The 17,583-nt window shown below is 35.4% G+C and overlaps 1 protein-coding gene across 1 annotated transcript in view; it reads right to left on the bottom strand.

The window, feature by feature from the left end:
• Positions 1 to 948: 948 nt before the first annotated feature.
• The window catches only part of FRRS1L (ferric chelate reductase 1 like), a 32,361-nt gene continuing 15,726 nt past the window's right edge, over positions 949 to 17,583 (bottom strand). The window contains exon 5 of the mRNA XM_074280059.1: positions 949 to 15,908. Coding sequence (XP_074136160.1) covers positions 15,736 to 15,908 — 173 coding nt within the window. The 3' untranslated portion in view covers positions 949 to 15,735. The remainder of the gene's footprint in view (positions 15,909 to 17,583) is intronic.

Below are 17,583 nucleotides of genomic sequence, written 5' to 3'. Positions count from 1 at the left end.
CAATAATTTTATTATATTTAACAACCATAATTTGTCATTCATCAGGGAGCATCTAGTTTGTTTTCAATTCTTTCTTGCAACAAAAAAATATACAAAAGTATTTCTTAAAGATTTTCTACTAAATTAATATTTCTAAGAAGAACTATATTCTTCATTGGTGTTCAGCATTAGTGAAATAATCGTTGTTGATGTATGCATTGTAAGAAATCAAGAGAGCAAAAGGAAGTGTTGTCTTTGGGTTGTGTGGAGTCAGAGGAAAAATGCCTAGTTAGATTAATTATTTTCTTATTAGGCATTCTGTAACCTGTCAATGTGTAGATTCCTATTCAATGAATGAGAATTTGGAGCAAGCTCAACTGATGTAATTCAGATAAACTGTACAGAGTGGATATGATATTTTAGCTTTAATTTTAATTTATTCTATAGTATAGATACAGACTGTGTGGAGGGTTTTGGCAGCTACTTGAAGCATATCACAGAGTGGTACCAAATACCAATAGCACCCTCATATTAAAACCACTGGGCAGGGGAAGAGACTCAGGGCCTTTCCTGCTTCTGTCCTGGACTCATTTGATCTTACTACTTTTTTTCCTTCCCTTTGCTTTCATAATATTTTCTCTTCAATGAATTAGTCTTCATTCACATAATAATAACTTATCCCATCAAATCTACTAAGTCCCATTCTTATTTTTTGGCACTCCCAAATATTTCTGAGAGTTGTAAAGGACTCTGTAAACCTTAAAACACTATGTAAATGCTAGCTATAATTATCATTCTCCCCACCCCAAATTGTACCATTATAATTTCTTTATAGACTAGTACAGAATTTTCATGCCTCTCCAGCCCACAGACGTGAATTTGAGATCCTTCCCCTTTTCCACCCTCCACCCCCAGTTTATTACTGATCTTTAAAGCTAGGACAAATTCACAAAAAAATCCATACATAGGTTTTGAGAAATGATTCTTTATTTGAAAACACTGAAGGCAATAAGATGGAATGAGAGGATAACATTTTAGTAGATTACTCAAAACAGCTTGATAGGGAAAACAACACAAGAACTTCAAGTTCTAAGTCACAGATTAAAGTCTAGACTAAAAGCAAAAGCAATCTAATAATGAAAACAACAGCCTAAAACAATCCAGAGTCACTCGCTGTAGGAAATCTTAAGATATGAAGAGCAGTTTTAGGACAGTAAAACAAAGACCATAAGTCTAAAGGGACAATAGTCTTTAGGACATTTTTAAAACTAAGACATAAGAAGGCAATATTAAAGTGTTAAGAGCAAAATGGCGAGATTTAAAACACTAAAAAGCAGTCTTAAAATACTAAAACCATTCTGGCATAATAAAAAGAATCCTAAAGATAATCTAGATTTACTAAAAGCATAATAAACATGATAAAGATAAGCTGGTAAAGATCTTATAATACTGTGGGTGATAAAATAATAAAACTCTAATACAATAGAAATAGTCAGAATAACAATGGTTTATGTTTCTACAGCTTCACAGTTTACAAAGCACTTCCCTCACAACAACCCTGTGAGGTAGGTAAAAGTATTTTAATTCCCATCTGACAAATGAGGAAACTGTGGCTCAGAGAGATTAAATGACCTGCTGAGCATCATGTGGATAGTAAGGATCAGTAGGAGAGTTGTAACCAATGTCTCGAGCTCTTTCCAAGGTTTTACACTGCTTCTTTCCATTGAGAGCCAAGACAATCGTATGAGTTCTATGAATGTGAATAGCCTTCTTCACCAAGAAGTTTACAATACATTCCTAGATCTGCAGTTACTTAGTTATCATTTCTAGTCTACCCCTTCATTTTTACAGATGAGGGAACTGAAGTCTAGAGAAGCTAATCTTCTGGTCCAAAATTATAAAGGTTATAAATGGCAGAGGAAGAACAGCAAAGCTGAACTCAGCACTTGGACCTTCAAATTCAGTCTCTTACATTGCTCCATGCTGCCTCTCAACACTGATAATTCACACTTCTAAGGAGACATTTCCAACACTTCCTCTACAACCATCCTGTGAAGTAATGGTAGTAGAAATGTTATTAATCCCACTTTTTGCAGATAAGGAGATGGCAGCCCAAGGAGATTGAGAGATTTGCCTAAAATCACACTGTTAGTAACTGTTGGAACTAGGACATAACCCCAGAACTCCTAGTCCAAGTGCAGACTCCCTCATTTTATGGTCCTCTGTTCTTTATTCACTCTTTTCTAGATGAAAAGCTAGAAGGGCTGTCATTCTAGCCCCTAGTTTAGCACCCTACCCAGAGAAAGTATTCAATAAATATCGGCTGATGAAAATGATGATTACTGTCCCCAGTTTGCATGCTCTGGTCAAGTATGAGGACACTGCTTTTTACACTCAAGTAGAATGGGAAATTCAAACAGTTGCAGGCAAGTTCCCATTTGTTGTAACACTCCTTTCTCAGCCTCCTTATTTATTTATGAATAAATCTACATTTTGTAGTGATTAAGACATCCATTTGAACAAATGATCCTTTTATTTTATTAAAGCCAATTTTCCTAGAAATGTACATCAATATTTATCCCCAAATAAAGAACTGTCTACAAGTTAGAATTGGAATAAAGCTCCATATTACACCAAATAAATGCTGGGCTTGAGCAAGTCAGTTTAAATCATTTGGGCAAAGTTTGAACTGGGGTGTCTTAGCATAGGGACTAAGTTGTTAAACATGTTGAGAATTGTAGTTTTTGTCAGCTCAGAATAATACAAAGCTACTATGAGATTAGAAGTGGAAGGCTAAGTTTTTCTATTGCAATATTAACTAAAAAATGTTTGAAGAGGTCTAGAGAGGATGAATAAGGAAAGTAGAAAAGAGTTGTGGAGAATGCAGCAGTAGCCAAAGGATAATGATTTCTAGAAGACTGACAACACTTTGGAGCCTTTTCATTTTTCTGGCTTACTTTCTAGATAATCTTCACTTAATGTTCACTTATTGTGAGCATTTAATGTTCCCTCTTCTTCCCAAAGACCCCTTGTTCAAAATGACTTTTTAGTTGAGAAATAATTAAATTAGCTCATGAAGATAATATTCTAGGGTAAAGGTTCTTAACAGTAGGACCATAAATAGGATTTTTGTTTTTAATAGTTTGACAATGGTTTCAATTTTTTTTTGTATATCCTAGATATTTTATTTTATACATTTTAAAACATCATTTTGAGAAAGGGTGGAAAAGACTTTACCTTTTACCAAAAAGGGGTTTTTGACACAAAAAGGTTAGGATTTTCTGGCTTTAGGGTATGAGTCCCAATTCCACATGGCTTCTTTTCTCTGCCATGTTAGAAGTTTAAAAAAAAAAACATATTATTAGAACAAGTAATAAATCTCTGGATCAGTAGGCAATCATTTGATTTCAACTGGAAATGTGGTGTTCCAGCCAGTTGTATTTATATAGTTATTCGTTCTACCCATCACCCAGAAGTGAGAGTAGGGGAGAAATAGTTTTCAGTCAGATATCCACTGGGTATCGCTAGTGAGGGGAGGACCTAACTAGTAAAAACTACTAGTACTTACTAGAAAAGTAGGGTGTGGGAACCAGTCTTAATATGGATCAATTTTGAATTTCAAAGTCTTCCATAAAGTTATGAAACATTTATATAACTTTCTCTCTAGAATTAGTTTCCTTCTGTAATATTGTCTACACTAAAATTGTGTTTTATCACAACAATATCAATTCACATTTCAGTAACATTCTGCAATTTACAAAGCAATGGCCTCATTACCCTGAAAAAAAGTATTAAAAATTGTTGTATATTTACCTACAATTTACTATGGTACTAAGAGTGAAGAATTAGAAGGAACTATAAAGCAGAGTAACTGATGGTTCAAGCTACTAATTTATTAGGTCATGACAATTAGGGCCATAGATTCCAAGGATAATGTTACTAATAAATGTCAAAATTCTAGGTTCCTATAATTTAGGGTTTTGTGTACAACAAGGTCCTCCATAAACCAAATGAGATTCCATTCAAATTCAAAAGTATAAAATTACTTATATAAAATTACATAGAATGGGATTGTAACGTTTGTAATTTAAATCATTTGCTCAAATAAGATTCACTCTTATGATTCTTCTCATTAAGCAAAATCCCTCATAGGATATTGAAGAGATGACCATGAGACATTTTGAGGTGGGAGATGAGTAGAGGAAGAAAGTAGTAGAAATGAACAACTATTCTAAAATCTTTTCTTTTACAACAGAGCTTTGAAAAACTCAGTGTTCATGTTTTTCCTGTTATGGTAATTATATTTTTCCCCCTCTTGCTAGACACTGTATGTAGTTGGAAGAACAGTGTGTCCTAACTCTTTTACTTACTAGCAGTGTGACAACAGGCAAAAACTTAACCTTTCTGAGTTTCATTTTCTTCATTTGTTAAACAAGGATGATGAGACATCTACTAAGTACTTCACAGGGTTGTTGGGATGAAAGTGCTTTATTAAAAAATAAAGCACCATTAAATACTAATTATTGTTCATCTTTTATGTTTCCTTTCTCTATTTCAGCTTGTGGAGGAGGAATGGAAGGATGTGGACAAAAGATCCATGGGAAGACATGGATAAATTGTTATCTTCAGAATCAGAGGAAGTAACCCCATAAATGACCTTACAGATTCATTGAAATAATAACTAACATTTAAATAATGCTTAAGAGTTTGGAAAGAGTTTGAACATATGCTATTTTATTAGATTCTCATAATTAATCTACTCTTGGCTTTTGTCAGTTTCCATGCAGAGTGACATGCCACTAAACTACAGGTCTTCCACCAATCTCAATGATTGGGAGCACTTCTGTGACTCCCGAAAAAAGAATTATGATTCCCTGAAGTAGCTGATACAAGGATTTTACCATGAAAGTCACATTCTTTATTCCTTAGTCATTCAGAGATGTATGCATTATTAGTAAATAAACAAAACTAACAAGTTTGTTTATCTGTGTCCAGCAGAAGAAAAGCATCAATTTGTAAGGGTATGGCAAAAGTGACTGTTGATTGGTCAAAATTGAGAGAGGAGACATGAAAAATTCAAAATAAATATAGCAGGAATGCACAGAAAGAATTTATGCTGAAGGAATCTGAGTAGTTCCAAGGTAATTCAGTCCTTTTCTCCTCCCAAGAAAACATCCTTAGAGTACAGATTCACACGCGCTTGCGCGCGCGCGCGCACACACACACACACACACACACACACACACATGCACAATACACACATTTACATATATACATACATAGTTGTTGCAGGGGTTTCTAGAGAAATAAGAACTACAATAAAGGAGTTTCCATTATGGTGGTGAGGGATGGTAAGGAAGCAGCAATGACAAAAGCAGGGGCTATACAGCAAGCATTAAGGATTCTTGAGAAATTGTGCATACCTCAATAATCTGATAGTACTTATCAGAGTTCTTGGGAGCAAATATTGAGGGAGATATGATGTAGATTAATGGTAAATGCTGGAATGAGGGATGAAGCTGATTCTAAAGAGAGAAGCAGGCTGATAAGGTACTTAAGTTAAAGGAGGAGAACTCCTTTGCAGTTGAAGAAGAATTCAAGAAGAAAGATGGGGACTTGAACCCGCAGATTGAAGGAGGAGAATGAGGAATAAGAGGGCTTGAGCAGAAAGAGAAGCAGAAGTGACTTAGAAAAGGAGGAAGAGAAGGATGTGGAAGTGAAAGGAAGCTGATAAAGCATGCTAAGTAAAAGGAGTCAGGGATACTTGAACTGGAAGATATATGAAACAAGTTTCCAGCTCCATCCCAGCCCCTTCCAGTGTGGATAATCTGAATGGACCAGCTGATCAATGTCAGAAGTGAATGAGAAGTGAAAGGAATTCGTTTAGGATAACCTGCCTAGTAGTGAGGGCTGAGAGCCTTTCCCTAGGGAGGGTTTTCGGGGAAGGGGGAAAAGTAAGAACAGGATATTGACAGCTGTCTGAGTATTAGCCAAGTGTGGTATTGCTGACTATTAAAATGTGTTGATTAGCTCCCAGGCACGTTGGCCTGGAGCCATTTCACAAAAAGTTGTTAACACTCTTTCCAGGGGAACAAAAAGCCACAGAGACAGATAGAAAATGACAGCAGCGAGTCAGAGTAGAAGCTGCAGATGGAAGAGTAATAGCAGTGAATGATAGCTTCAGCAGGTGGCAGTAGCAGCTCGGCAGAGCAATTTACAGCTCCAGTAGATGGCAACAGCCCCTTAGTAGAGGAGCAGCAGTGGACGATACTACAGCACAGGGCTATAGTACTTTGGCAGAGAATGAGCAATAGATGGTAGCAGCAGCTAAGTACTAGGAGTCGATAGCTTAAGAAGATGTCAGCAGCAATTTGGCAGAGAAGTGGCATCCGCTAAGCGGAGAAGCAATAACTAAGGAGACAGTAGTAGATAAAGCTACTAAGATGCATCAGCATCTTAGTGCAGATACGAGAGCAGTTGGCAATAGTAGCTTAATGAAGAAGTAATAGCAGATGATTGGGGCAGCTAAGCGGAAGAACACCAGCAGATGGTGATATTAGCTAAGCAGAAAAGCAGTAGTAGAAAGCAGTAGCAGTAAGCAGAGAGGCAGTAGCAGATGATGGCAGAAGCTAAGCAGCGAAGCAACAGGAGGTGGCAGCGGCAGCTAAGCAGAGAAGCAATAGCAGATGACAGTAGCAGCTAAGCAGAGAAGCAGCAGCAGATGGCGGCAGAAGCTAAGCAGAGAAGCAGCAGCAGATGGCGGCAGAAGCTAAGCAGAGAAGCAATAGTAGATGACAGCAGAAGCAGCTAAGCAGAGAAGTAGCAGCAAATGGCAGAAGCAGCTAAGCGGAGAAGCAGAAGCAGAGGATGGCAGCAGCTAAGCAGAGAAGCAGAAGCAGAGGATGACAGAAGAAGCTAAGCAGAGAAGCAGCAGCAGATGGCGGCAGAAGCAGCTAAGCAGAGAAGCAGCAGCAGATGGCAGAAGAAGCAGCTAAGCAGAGAAGCAGCGGCAGATGGCAGAAGCTAAGCAATATAGCACTAAGCGGAGAAGAGCTGCAGAAGATAGCAGCAGCAGCTTAGTGGAGAAGCAATAGCAAATGAAGGTGGCAGTTAAGCGCAGAAGGGGTAGCAGCTAAGCAGAGAAGCAGAAGAAGATAGCTGCAGAAGATGGCATCAGTAGCTTAGCAGGAAAGCAATAGCAGATGGTTGCAGCAGCTTAGCAGAGAAGCAATAGGAGATGGTGGCAGTAGCTAAGCAGAACAGTAATAGTAGAGGGCAACAGAAGCTAAGCCGAGAACCAGAAGCTGCAAAAGATATTAACAGCAGCTTAGCAGAAAAGCAATTAGCAGATGGTGGCAGCAGCTTAGCACAGAAGCAATAGCAGATAGTGGCAGTAGCTAAGGAGAGCAGTAATAGTAGAGGGCAACAGAAGCTAAGCCGAGAACCAGAAGCTGCAAAAGATATCAACAGCAGTTTAGCAGAAAAGCAATTAGCAGATGGTGGTAGCAGCTTAGTAGAGAAGCAATAGCAGATAGTGGCAGTAGCTAAGGAGAGCAGTAATAGTAGAGGGCAATAGAAGCTAAGCCGAGAACCAGAAGCTGCAAAAGATATTAACAAGCAGCTTAGCAGAGAAGCAATTAGCAGATGGTGGTACTAGCTTAGCACAGAAGCAATAGCAGATAGTGGCAGTAGCTAAGCAGAGCAGTAATAGTAGAGGGCAATAGAAGCTAAGCAGAGAGCCAGAAGCTGTAAAAAATATTAACAGCAACTTAGCAGAGAAGTAATAGCAGATGGTGGCAGTAGCTTAGCAGAGAAGCAATAGCAGATGGTGAGAGCAGCTCAGCACAGAAGTGGTAACAGATGAGAGCTTCAGCAGATGGCAGCAGGGATCATCAACCATTAGCAGATGAGCTTTAGCTCCAACATGTGGCTATGGATTGGCAGGGAAGCAGCGAATGGCTGCTTTGTAAATAAAACGGAAAGGCAGCTGCAAAGCTGGAGTGGAGGAATTATGCGTCAGAGTCGATTGCTGGGGCATGAAAGGTGTTTTATGCACAACACAGCTCTTATAGAATGAATTATCCAGGGAATGTTCCTCCTTCCATTCGCATTGGAGTTTGTGGAGGAATATCCCTTCACATATGGATGGCAAAGAATAATTCTGTGACTTCATTTTCACTCTTGCATTGTTCTTGGTAGTTAATAAATATGAAAGTTATAACTGAGGTTAAACATTTTTTTCTTTAAGTAGGAGTGTAGAGTATCACTGAAGTCACACTGGGACTCTCTCATTGCAATTTTGTGTTTTTCAATTTGAACAGAATTTTAGTCCAGCTAAGCAGAGATGCAGCAGCAGATGATTGCTGCAAAAGATGGCAGCAGCAGGTTAGTGAAAAAGCAATTAGCAGATGGACTCTCGCTCTGCAATTTTTTTTTCAGTTTGAACATAATTTTAGTTTAACATAAGTTTAGTTTAGCATTTCTTGGTGTATTTTTGGAAGATTTTTTCTTTTTTCCCTTTTTTTAGATATTAAATTTTGCACAAATTTGAAATTTTTTGGTTATCTTAAAACATTACTATAATATTTTTGTTTTGTTTTACTTTCAACAGTTATAGCTGGATTTTATACCTCAGTGGCACCCATCACTTTCTAACAGTTGAAGGAGAAAACAGTCACAGACATGGATTACGTGAAAGTCTTTGTGTACATAGATGACTTCATAGATTTTGGGAAGAACACGGAGAAAGATGGATGCAAGTTCTGGAATGGCAAAAGGTAGCTGTCAATTAACTAACTAATGCTAGTTTTGCACAGCCTCTGTCAAGAGTATCTCCATAAGGTGTGAGCACTGATTCAGAGAAGAAAGAAGTGCTCTTGAACTGAACACACCACAGAAATCTTGAATTCTGACAACATTTCTGGGACTTGGTGTATATTATTGCAAATTTGTAAAGAACTATATTGCTATTGCTAAGCTAATGAATTTTCACTCATATATACATGATCAAGGAAAAGAGCTAGAAAGGTTAAATTGGTTTAAAACCATGAAGCCATTTGGAAATCTATGAAAGGAAATATAACTATCAAAGACTTGGGTCAACTGCCTCATGAATATATATTAAGTATGGCCCATGAAGGTCCAAGCAAACCTTTTGTCCCCCACACAGATGCCAGTCTGAAGTATTTGGAAGCAGTCCTATACCCAAATAATGGTCATGAAGAACAAACTACATTTACCAGTAGAAGACTTAATGACAGTGAGATTCACCATACCATAGATAAATTGGAATTTTTGAGTTTGAGCTAGGTTGTTGCTGAAAAATTCAAAGACTGTGTGTGGAGCTAAATTCCAACTGTAGACTAAGAATAATACATTGACATATTTTGACAAGTATCAAGTAAATTCTTCTTGTTATAGATAAGTAGCAGCACTAGCCAACTAAGAATTCAGCATTTACTAATAGCTAAGGAAGACTAATGTGGACAAAGATGCTCTTTTCCAAGGGTCACAAGACATCCAAACTACAGTGATACCTAAGGAAAGAGTGTAGCATTATATGTGATTCCCAGATATCTGAGCCATTGTCAAGTTAATGTGTAATTAAGATTTTGGGACTTTTCCCACACTGTTGTCAGTGGCTTATGCAAACTTTGTTTTATTGAACTTTTTTTGCTTGGATTGTCTTTAGAAGACAGTCAGTGAAAGCAGATGGCTGATGGGTTATAAGAAGGGATTCAAGTCAAGAAACATGGAAGTGAGGTTAAAGGACTTTAAGTTCTATTCACTAGATATTGTGTTATTGTTGAAACAGTAGGAGAAGTTGGACCTGTGTAATGGAATATTATATAGAACTATTACTAATACTGTACATGGTACTAAAAAGCAAATGGTGCCATCCAGTGTCTATCAGTCTATGTCTATCACCATAATGGCTTTGGACGCATAGATCAAGAAAGAACTCTGGATTAAGAAACAGATTTTACTGTTTAAGATGTGAGCAGATGCTACTAAGAAATGTGAGATGAGTTTATTATATACAAGAGCTACCCACTTTTGCCTCATATTTGAAGAATATAAACTATTTCAAATACTCTATTGAACCTGTTAGAGCATTGAAACAGAATACAAAATAGAATAGTCAACATATAGTATTTATAGTACATGCATACATTCCACAGAAAGTATTAGGCTACATTTTTAAACCATACTTGCTTATATTTGGGCAGGAGTCACATCCATATACTGATTTATGCATTGGAGTCTCAGAAGAAGGAGAAAATTCATACACTCATAATAAACACAGTTATCAGCTGAGAGGAAGAAGGAAAGCCTATAAACTAGGAATGACTTTAGTTTGGAAAAGCTGATGGAAACAAATGACAATATGATGACCAAATTTGTTATCAAAAGTTTTTCTGAGAAACCCTGACCTTCAAGGGGCACACAAGTTTCTACATACTAAATTATTGAAATGCTGGACAACTTAACTGTTTAGAGAATTGCTCTAGAGAGTGGCTGGGGCATGATAGAAACAATTTATTACAATTACCATTCATTTGTAACAGATTTAGTTGGATTCATTGATGAAGAGAAGGACAAAAGGATAGATGCTTACCTCAGTGGACTCTTAGTAAGAAAAAAACTGTTTATCAATTATATTAAAATGGTCTGAATTGGATTAGAATGAAATGATGCTTCCAGAGGAGATACTATATATTGTAACTCAACAACTTTGCCTTACTGAAAACGTGGGGAAAAGATTCAACCTAGAGACAGACCTTTCCTCCCTGGAACTTTATTTATAGAAACTTCTAGAGTCTAGAGATAATCCATAGAGCCTAGAAATGTTGATAGCCAGACTCGACTCTCAAAACGTTCAGGAATAGGAATACAGACTTACAGATCTGTGGCAATGATGATAATTATCTAATCAGCTTATATATAGGACCAGAAAGAACAGGAGAATACAAGATATCTAGGTCTGTGAGCAAACTAACCTTTGATATTATTTATGAAACTGGAGAAATGATTATACATTTAGCCAGACAAGAATATTTAATGTTTGCTCATGCAATGAGTGACTTGTTTTTAACTACTTATGTTTACTTATACATAACATGTTAATCACTGTATATTCTGAATAATGTTTCTGTTTTATTATATTGTTTATCTATGTGTTAATATTATACAAGTAGCATAGCAAATCTACTAGGCATTATTTTGCTGCTTATTTGCATATATACTAATTGTCATGCATTTTTTATTTTTATACAGGTCTATTTACATTGTTATTTCTAGATTTTTTTCTACTTATGCATATTTGTTTATATACTATAAATATGCATATTCTACAAGGATATGTTCATGTATTATGTCCTGAATACAACTTAGAGATTGAGTCACTGAAACTGCTTTGCATTGTCCTATGCCTAAAGTATATGAAGCTGTTGTAAACTTAAGGTAATAGTACCATTTGATGATTATCCAGAATTCTGGGATAATTATCCTTGTTATTTTAAATGTTGATATTTATTCTGATGCTTATGACATATATTTTCAGAGATCAAGTGTACTTCAAGTGATTTTCAAAGAGGCTACACAATTTCTGGCCCTAGGGAAGAATGCAATCTAAATTTGCCATGCTCACAGATTTTTTTTTTCTTTTCCCATCAAGTCATGCAAACTGAAGTTTTTACAGTCTTTCTTTTGCTCTTTGCTGGGCTTCAGGGAAGGAAAAGACAACAAAGTAGTCAGAGAGGAGAAATACCACACAGAACTAATGGGATTATTTCTTCTAGAACACTTTTCTAGGAATTTATTCTGGATTGTTCAGTTGTAGGGCAGAGTGATGGTGCTGAGTGAAGGATGAACGTAGAATAGAGATAAACTCAGAAGATTATAGAGGGGCTAGTGAGATGAACATACCTGGTCCCTAATACTTTTGTTTTCCTATTTTCTGCTACTAGCTGCCTTATGTTTAGCAGAGCCCCAAAGAATTCCTGTGGTTTTATATCTTCCCGCCTAAGGGGAAGGGGAAAAACATCATCAAGGGGAGAAAAATCAATTTTGTTTCTTATCCATTGAAGCTTCAGGAAGCATTGCTTCTTCTAATTGCTCATAATGTGAACTACTTGCATTGGTAATTATATGCACAGAAAAAAATAAGAGGGAAGATCACAACCTCCAAGAAAGGATAAACTGTTTCCCTTCAGCACAAGCTGGAAGGTAGGATGGGGAATCAAAGAGAGAAAAAGTGTGAATTTTATAATCTTGCAGTGTTCAAATGGTGCCTTAGACAAAGAGAGAAAGAGAGAGGGGACTCATTTTTTGCTGTAAGTCAGAAGATCCACTTGTTGGAGAAGATAGTGATTTTTAGTTTGATAGAATTTTAGGGATGATTGGCCTTTTTTGGATATAACTGTTTAGCTCAAAAGGGAGAGAGGGATAACACTGTAGGTAAAATCATACACTCTTTTTCATAGTGGTGAGACAAATTGATTTGAAAGCATAGAGCAATTGTCCTTCAAAATAAAATGTTAATGAATAAATTGGTAATCTTCATTCTCTATTTATAACTATTAATTCAAGTTTGGTCTTTATCCTAGAGATGCTTTAATTACTCTGAAATAGTCTCAAAGTCAGGAATATCTTGATTTGAGTCTTGTACATGATTAATATATACTGGCTGTATGTCCCTGGGCAAATAACTTCTCTCATTAAGAACTCAAAGTTGTAAAGCAATTGCCCATATGAATGGTAGGGGGAATTTCCTCCCTGGTAGTTCCCTCTGTCAATAAAGTCATAAGTCTGGATAAAAACAAGGAAAACCCTCTTTAACCAGAAGGCTTTGAGAACAGATGTTCTGATAATTGGATTTTATAATCAACTCATTTGTTTCAATACTTGTAGAAAATCTTTCCAAGATCCATTAATCTCCTTCCTTGCCTTATGTAAGTAGAATATACTGATTATGACTTAGTCTTTCTTTAATGATCAAAAATTTTGATAGACCTCAAGGGAATAGTACTTAATTTTAATAGGTTTAATAGTTTTAAATGTAATAGGGGAATGGCTTGAATCAAAGTTAATCTTGGGAAACAATCTGGAAGTTGATTTGAAGTTACTTATATGAATTCATTTTCTTTCATTTTCAAGGTTTCTTTAAACTGAATTGCTAGATGGGAAAAAACCAAAACCAAAATCCTATTAATTGAGGATTCTAGTTAGTGGGACTTTAATTTATTAAGGTTTTATTAAATATGTGTAGACTTATTGTGTAATTTTTACATTTGTTAGGAATTAGTTCTTTTAATTTAGTAAGCATTGATTATTTAATAGGGTTGAAATGTAGACAGTTATTTCACTGAATTTTCTGATTTAGGAGGTTATTCAACCATTTTCACTTTACATTTTTATGTTGCAAATTTATGTCATTCAACAATTCAAATGCCAGCTAATGTCCAAAGTAGGAAAGATCATTTGGTAAACTCATAAATGGTCTTTATGTTGGTTTTAAGATAAAGAACTAACTATTGGGTTATTTAAATAATGACTTTATAGATTAATTAGAAATGTTGGAATATGAAACTTTGGCTGAGATGGGCTTATAGGTATCAAATGAAAACATACTTGTGATATCCTAACTCTATGTACAAGTGACCTGTGGTAAAGTAGAACTTGTCAATGAAACAATTAGCTTATTGCTTTGAAATGTAAGTGGAAGGAAAGTTCAGGAATTTGCTGATTGTTCTTCCCTACTTCAGACAGGTTAGCAATAACATTTATACAATTCAACATTACAAGTATTAGTCTATCCATAAAAGAAAATAGAAAAAAATCTTCCTATAAACATTTTGCTTTTTTTTGTAAAGGGTATAGGAGGGCAAATATATTATAGTCTCATGTTATAAATTATAACTTAGAATTTGAGCAATAATAGATGTTCTTCTTGGAGTCAGTTTAAAGGAATTTAGTTATCAGAAAAATTGTAAAGACATCATCGAAGCAAGATATCAACAATGTTATAAATTCCAAATTGTCAATATAGCAAACTGTATCTTCATGAACATGAAGTGACTACTACAATGAAAATTACCAATACCAAGATATTTCCTTTAAATAGGTATTAGCTGAGGTCAGATTACAGGAAGTACATAGGGATATGAATATATCTGTTTGTATTCATATTTGAAGACAGTGCTGTTATAATAACAGGTTAGGATTCAGCAAGACCTAATTTCAAACGTTTTTCTGATACTATGAATTTTGTAATTTAATGTAATTTAAACTCTATGTGACTTGGGCATCTCCAAAGGGTTGATCTCAAAGTCATAGATGCATATCAATAAGTGGAGTTCCTAGAAGGGAAGTTCCATGCTCACAAAATCATTTGTGAAATAAAGTCAAAAATTATTGTTATTATTATATTGGCTTTCAGGAACACAAATATATATTTTCAAAGCAATTAATGGAACCAAGTTTTTGGTAGATTCCTTTCACCATCAATTTTCTACTTTTTGATGAAATAGAAGATTATTCATCTAAAGTAAACATCTTTCCTCATATATCAGGGTTTTCATGATATAATTGTGAATTACTCTTGAATGGATCTTGAAACACTAGTAAGATCATTTGCTTCCTACAATGCATATTTAAGTTACTTCAATCTAGTAGGCACCTTTAAAATGAGTTCTGATTTTGGCAATAGGATCATTCAGACATAAAGATTAGTACTTTTTGTCAATTTAAAGATGATTACAAATGAATATCCTTGTTTCTTAAAGTAATTCTATCCTCCAAACTTCAAGCTTAAAAAATTACTATTTTTAAACCATAATGTAATTTCATTTTTCTATTGTCTCATCAAAGGCTGAACACAAAACATTATGCTTTTTGCCACTGAGAAGGGGAACTGTAAATGAGATAATACCTATTTTGATTTTAATATTAGTCACACTTTCACCCCGAATATTGTGATCTCTTAATAAGAAAGGGACAATTAAAATGACAAAAATTGTATTTAGAATAAAAAGAAATGTGAAAAATTTGCAGAATAGTTTTCAGTATGGTATTTTTGTAAAAAAAAGTTTCAATTTGTATTTATGTACTTTTTTTCCTTTTCAAAGACACATTTTTAGGAGAGTGGCCTATTTTCAGAAATAGCTTTGAACCTATAAGAGCACATTATAATATCCCTTTTCTTCATTATCAATATCATAATTCAGAAAGCACTTGTTCTTTACTGACTTTGGAAGTCTTTTTGTAAAAAAGATCAACCTTGGTCTAATGGTCTTGTGACTTAACAGTAACTTATTGTATATTCTCTGATGGTTCTTAAGCAACTTTTGTGGAAACAATAAAATAAAGAGTAGTTCAAAGATCTTGATTAAAATCTTGGGTCTTTCATGAACTAGCTCTGTATCTATCGGTAACTTGCTCAATTTCTCTGGGTCTGTTTCCTCATTTGTAAAATGGTGATAAAATCCTTGTCTACAGCTATCTCTCAGGGTTGTAATGAGGAACAAATGAGATAATGTATATGAAAGTTCTTTGATGGGAAAGAAATGCTATATAAAGGTATTATTATTACCACAAATCTCATCTACCCATAAGATAAGCTAGATAACTTTCTTCTGACAAGTTTAGTTGCTAAAAATGATTTTCTTAAAAGGAAACAATTATCTACTGAAAACACATCACAATGAAGAATTTTCAATTATTCCACAAGATGTTCTTTCGACTTTGCTGCTGCAATTATGGGGTTCCCATCAATAAGTAAAAGGTCAGTGCAACAATGAGAAGCAAGCAGAATGGAGAAGAGAAGGTTTGATAGGCAGCTGATGGCATAAAAATGTCTTCATACTTGTAAATACTGACAACACGCTCTGATGTAGGTGGTGAATCTATGTCATGCCGAGTTATAGATCCTTTAAAAGAAAAGGATTGGAAAAAAACAAAGGTTTAAAACAAAATACCTGGACAGCCAAGGAACCTTAAAATCTTCATCGCCAAGTAAATGAGCATCAGCAGCTTGGGTGAAACTCACATCCATGACTGCTTAATAAAGAAATGGAGTCATCACAGAAATTACATGAAACATCTCCTGGATATGACTTAAAAAAATGAAACAGGCTGGTGTCTCATTACTCTTTAATACTTTTTCTCCATCCAGACATCTTCTATGGGACAAACTCTACTGCCTCTTAGTGATTTAGTCATCAGGATAGACTACTCATTACTTTGTGTGGCTGGACTTTAAATTCAACCAGTTTTAGTAATTTAAATGCTTCATCATTTAAATTTGGCATCATACATGGATCCTCAGAACACAAAAAGCTGGACAGCCAGAGCTCAAAGGTTAAAAAAAAGGTAAAAATAAAATTAGATAATTTTATTGACTCTGCTAAAAGTGACTTATTTTCTGTTTTCATCTTAATGTTTTGTACTATCTATACTCCCATCATTATATTCTTCAGGCAATTCCCAAAGTGAAGTTTAGTTTTGGACCTATAAGTGTATAAATGCATAAAAGTATACGAAGGGAATCATTTTTAGAAAAAAACAAAGTTTCTATGTGGCTTGTATCCTTATATTTGGCATAGAATTTACTCAAAATTGATAACAATTGATCACTTTTAAGAAGAATATTAACAACTTTCTCCCAAAGACAATTTTAAAAGATAGAAATTCTCAACAATGGACTCTATGGCAGTCTCTCCTTCTCATATAAATTTGCTCTTTACATTGGTGGGCTATAAATAGGAGATCTCACTATACTGGAATTGGATATTAAGGGTTCCATGTGCTGGATTATCTTTTGCCATACTTTCTTTCTTTTGGATGCCCTAGGGTTGATGAACCAGAAACGCTAACATACCATGACAACTGCCTTCTAGTTGGCCTACTGTTTCCAGTTTCTACCTGTCCTAAGGTGTTTAGACACCCTACTTACAAGTGTTCCTTATGCCTATAATGCCTTTATTTATCATGGCAGCTGGTCCTGGCTGATCCCTGCAAAGCATATCCACAGTCTCTGTAATAAAGAAACCTGATGCTCATGTGGTAGGCAAGAGATGCATGAAGGTTGCATCAAACAGTGAATTATAACACAGATAAATGTCAAGTTCTGAATTAAAGTTTGGAAAATCAGTTGCCCAAGTATAAGATGGAGGAAATGTAGCTAGACTGAAGTTCACATGAAAAAAATGGGGATTTAGTTATTTTTATATTTAGTTATTATAGTTACATTTAGTTATATTTAGTATTTTAGTTAGCTACAGACTTGTTAGAATCATTGTTAGGATGTTAAGATGCCCAGATGTGGAATATTAAAAGGGTGGGGAAGCCAAATTTACTAGCAATCATCAATAGAGAAGGATCTGGCTAAGTAAAGAGTGGAGAACTGAGGTGTCAGAGTCAAGGTAACCATAGTCAAATGCCAAAATTCTGAGTCCATAGTATGGTGCCAAGAAGAGGTGATGAGCTTGGACAAATAAAACAAAAGGGGGAATTGGGAACCAAAAGTGGCTTTGATCCCCATGAAAAAAGGCAGGATCTTTCAGGATAGATTACAGTCAAGATCACCTGGTTAAATGGTTAACA

This window comes from Sminthopsis crassicaudata, chromosome 1, assembly GCF_048593235.1.
Source record: "Sminthopsis crassicaudata isolate SCR6 chromosome 1, ASM4859323v1, whole genome shotgun sequence".
Taxonomy (NCBI): domain Eukaryota; kingdom Metazoa; phylum Chordata; class Mammalia; order Dasyuromorphia; family Dasyuridae; genus Sminthopsis; species Sminthopsis crassicaudata.
Note: the sequence above shows the minus strand (reverse complement) of the source record. Positions and strands in the feature narration are given on the sequence as shown.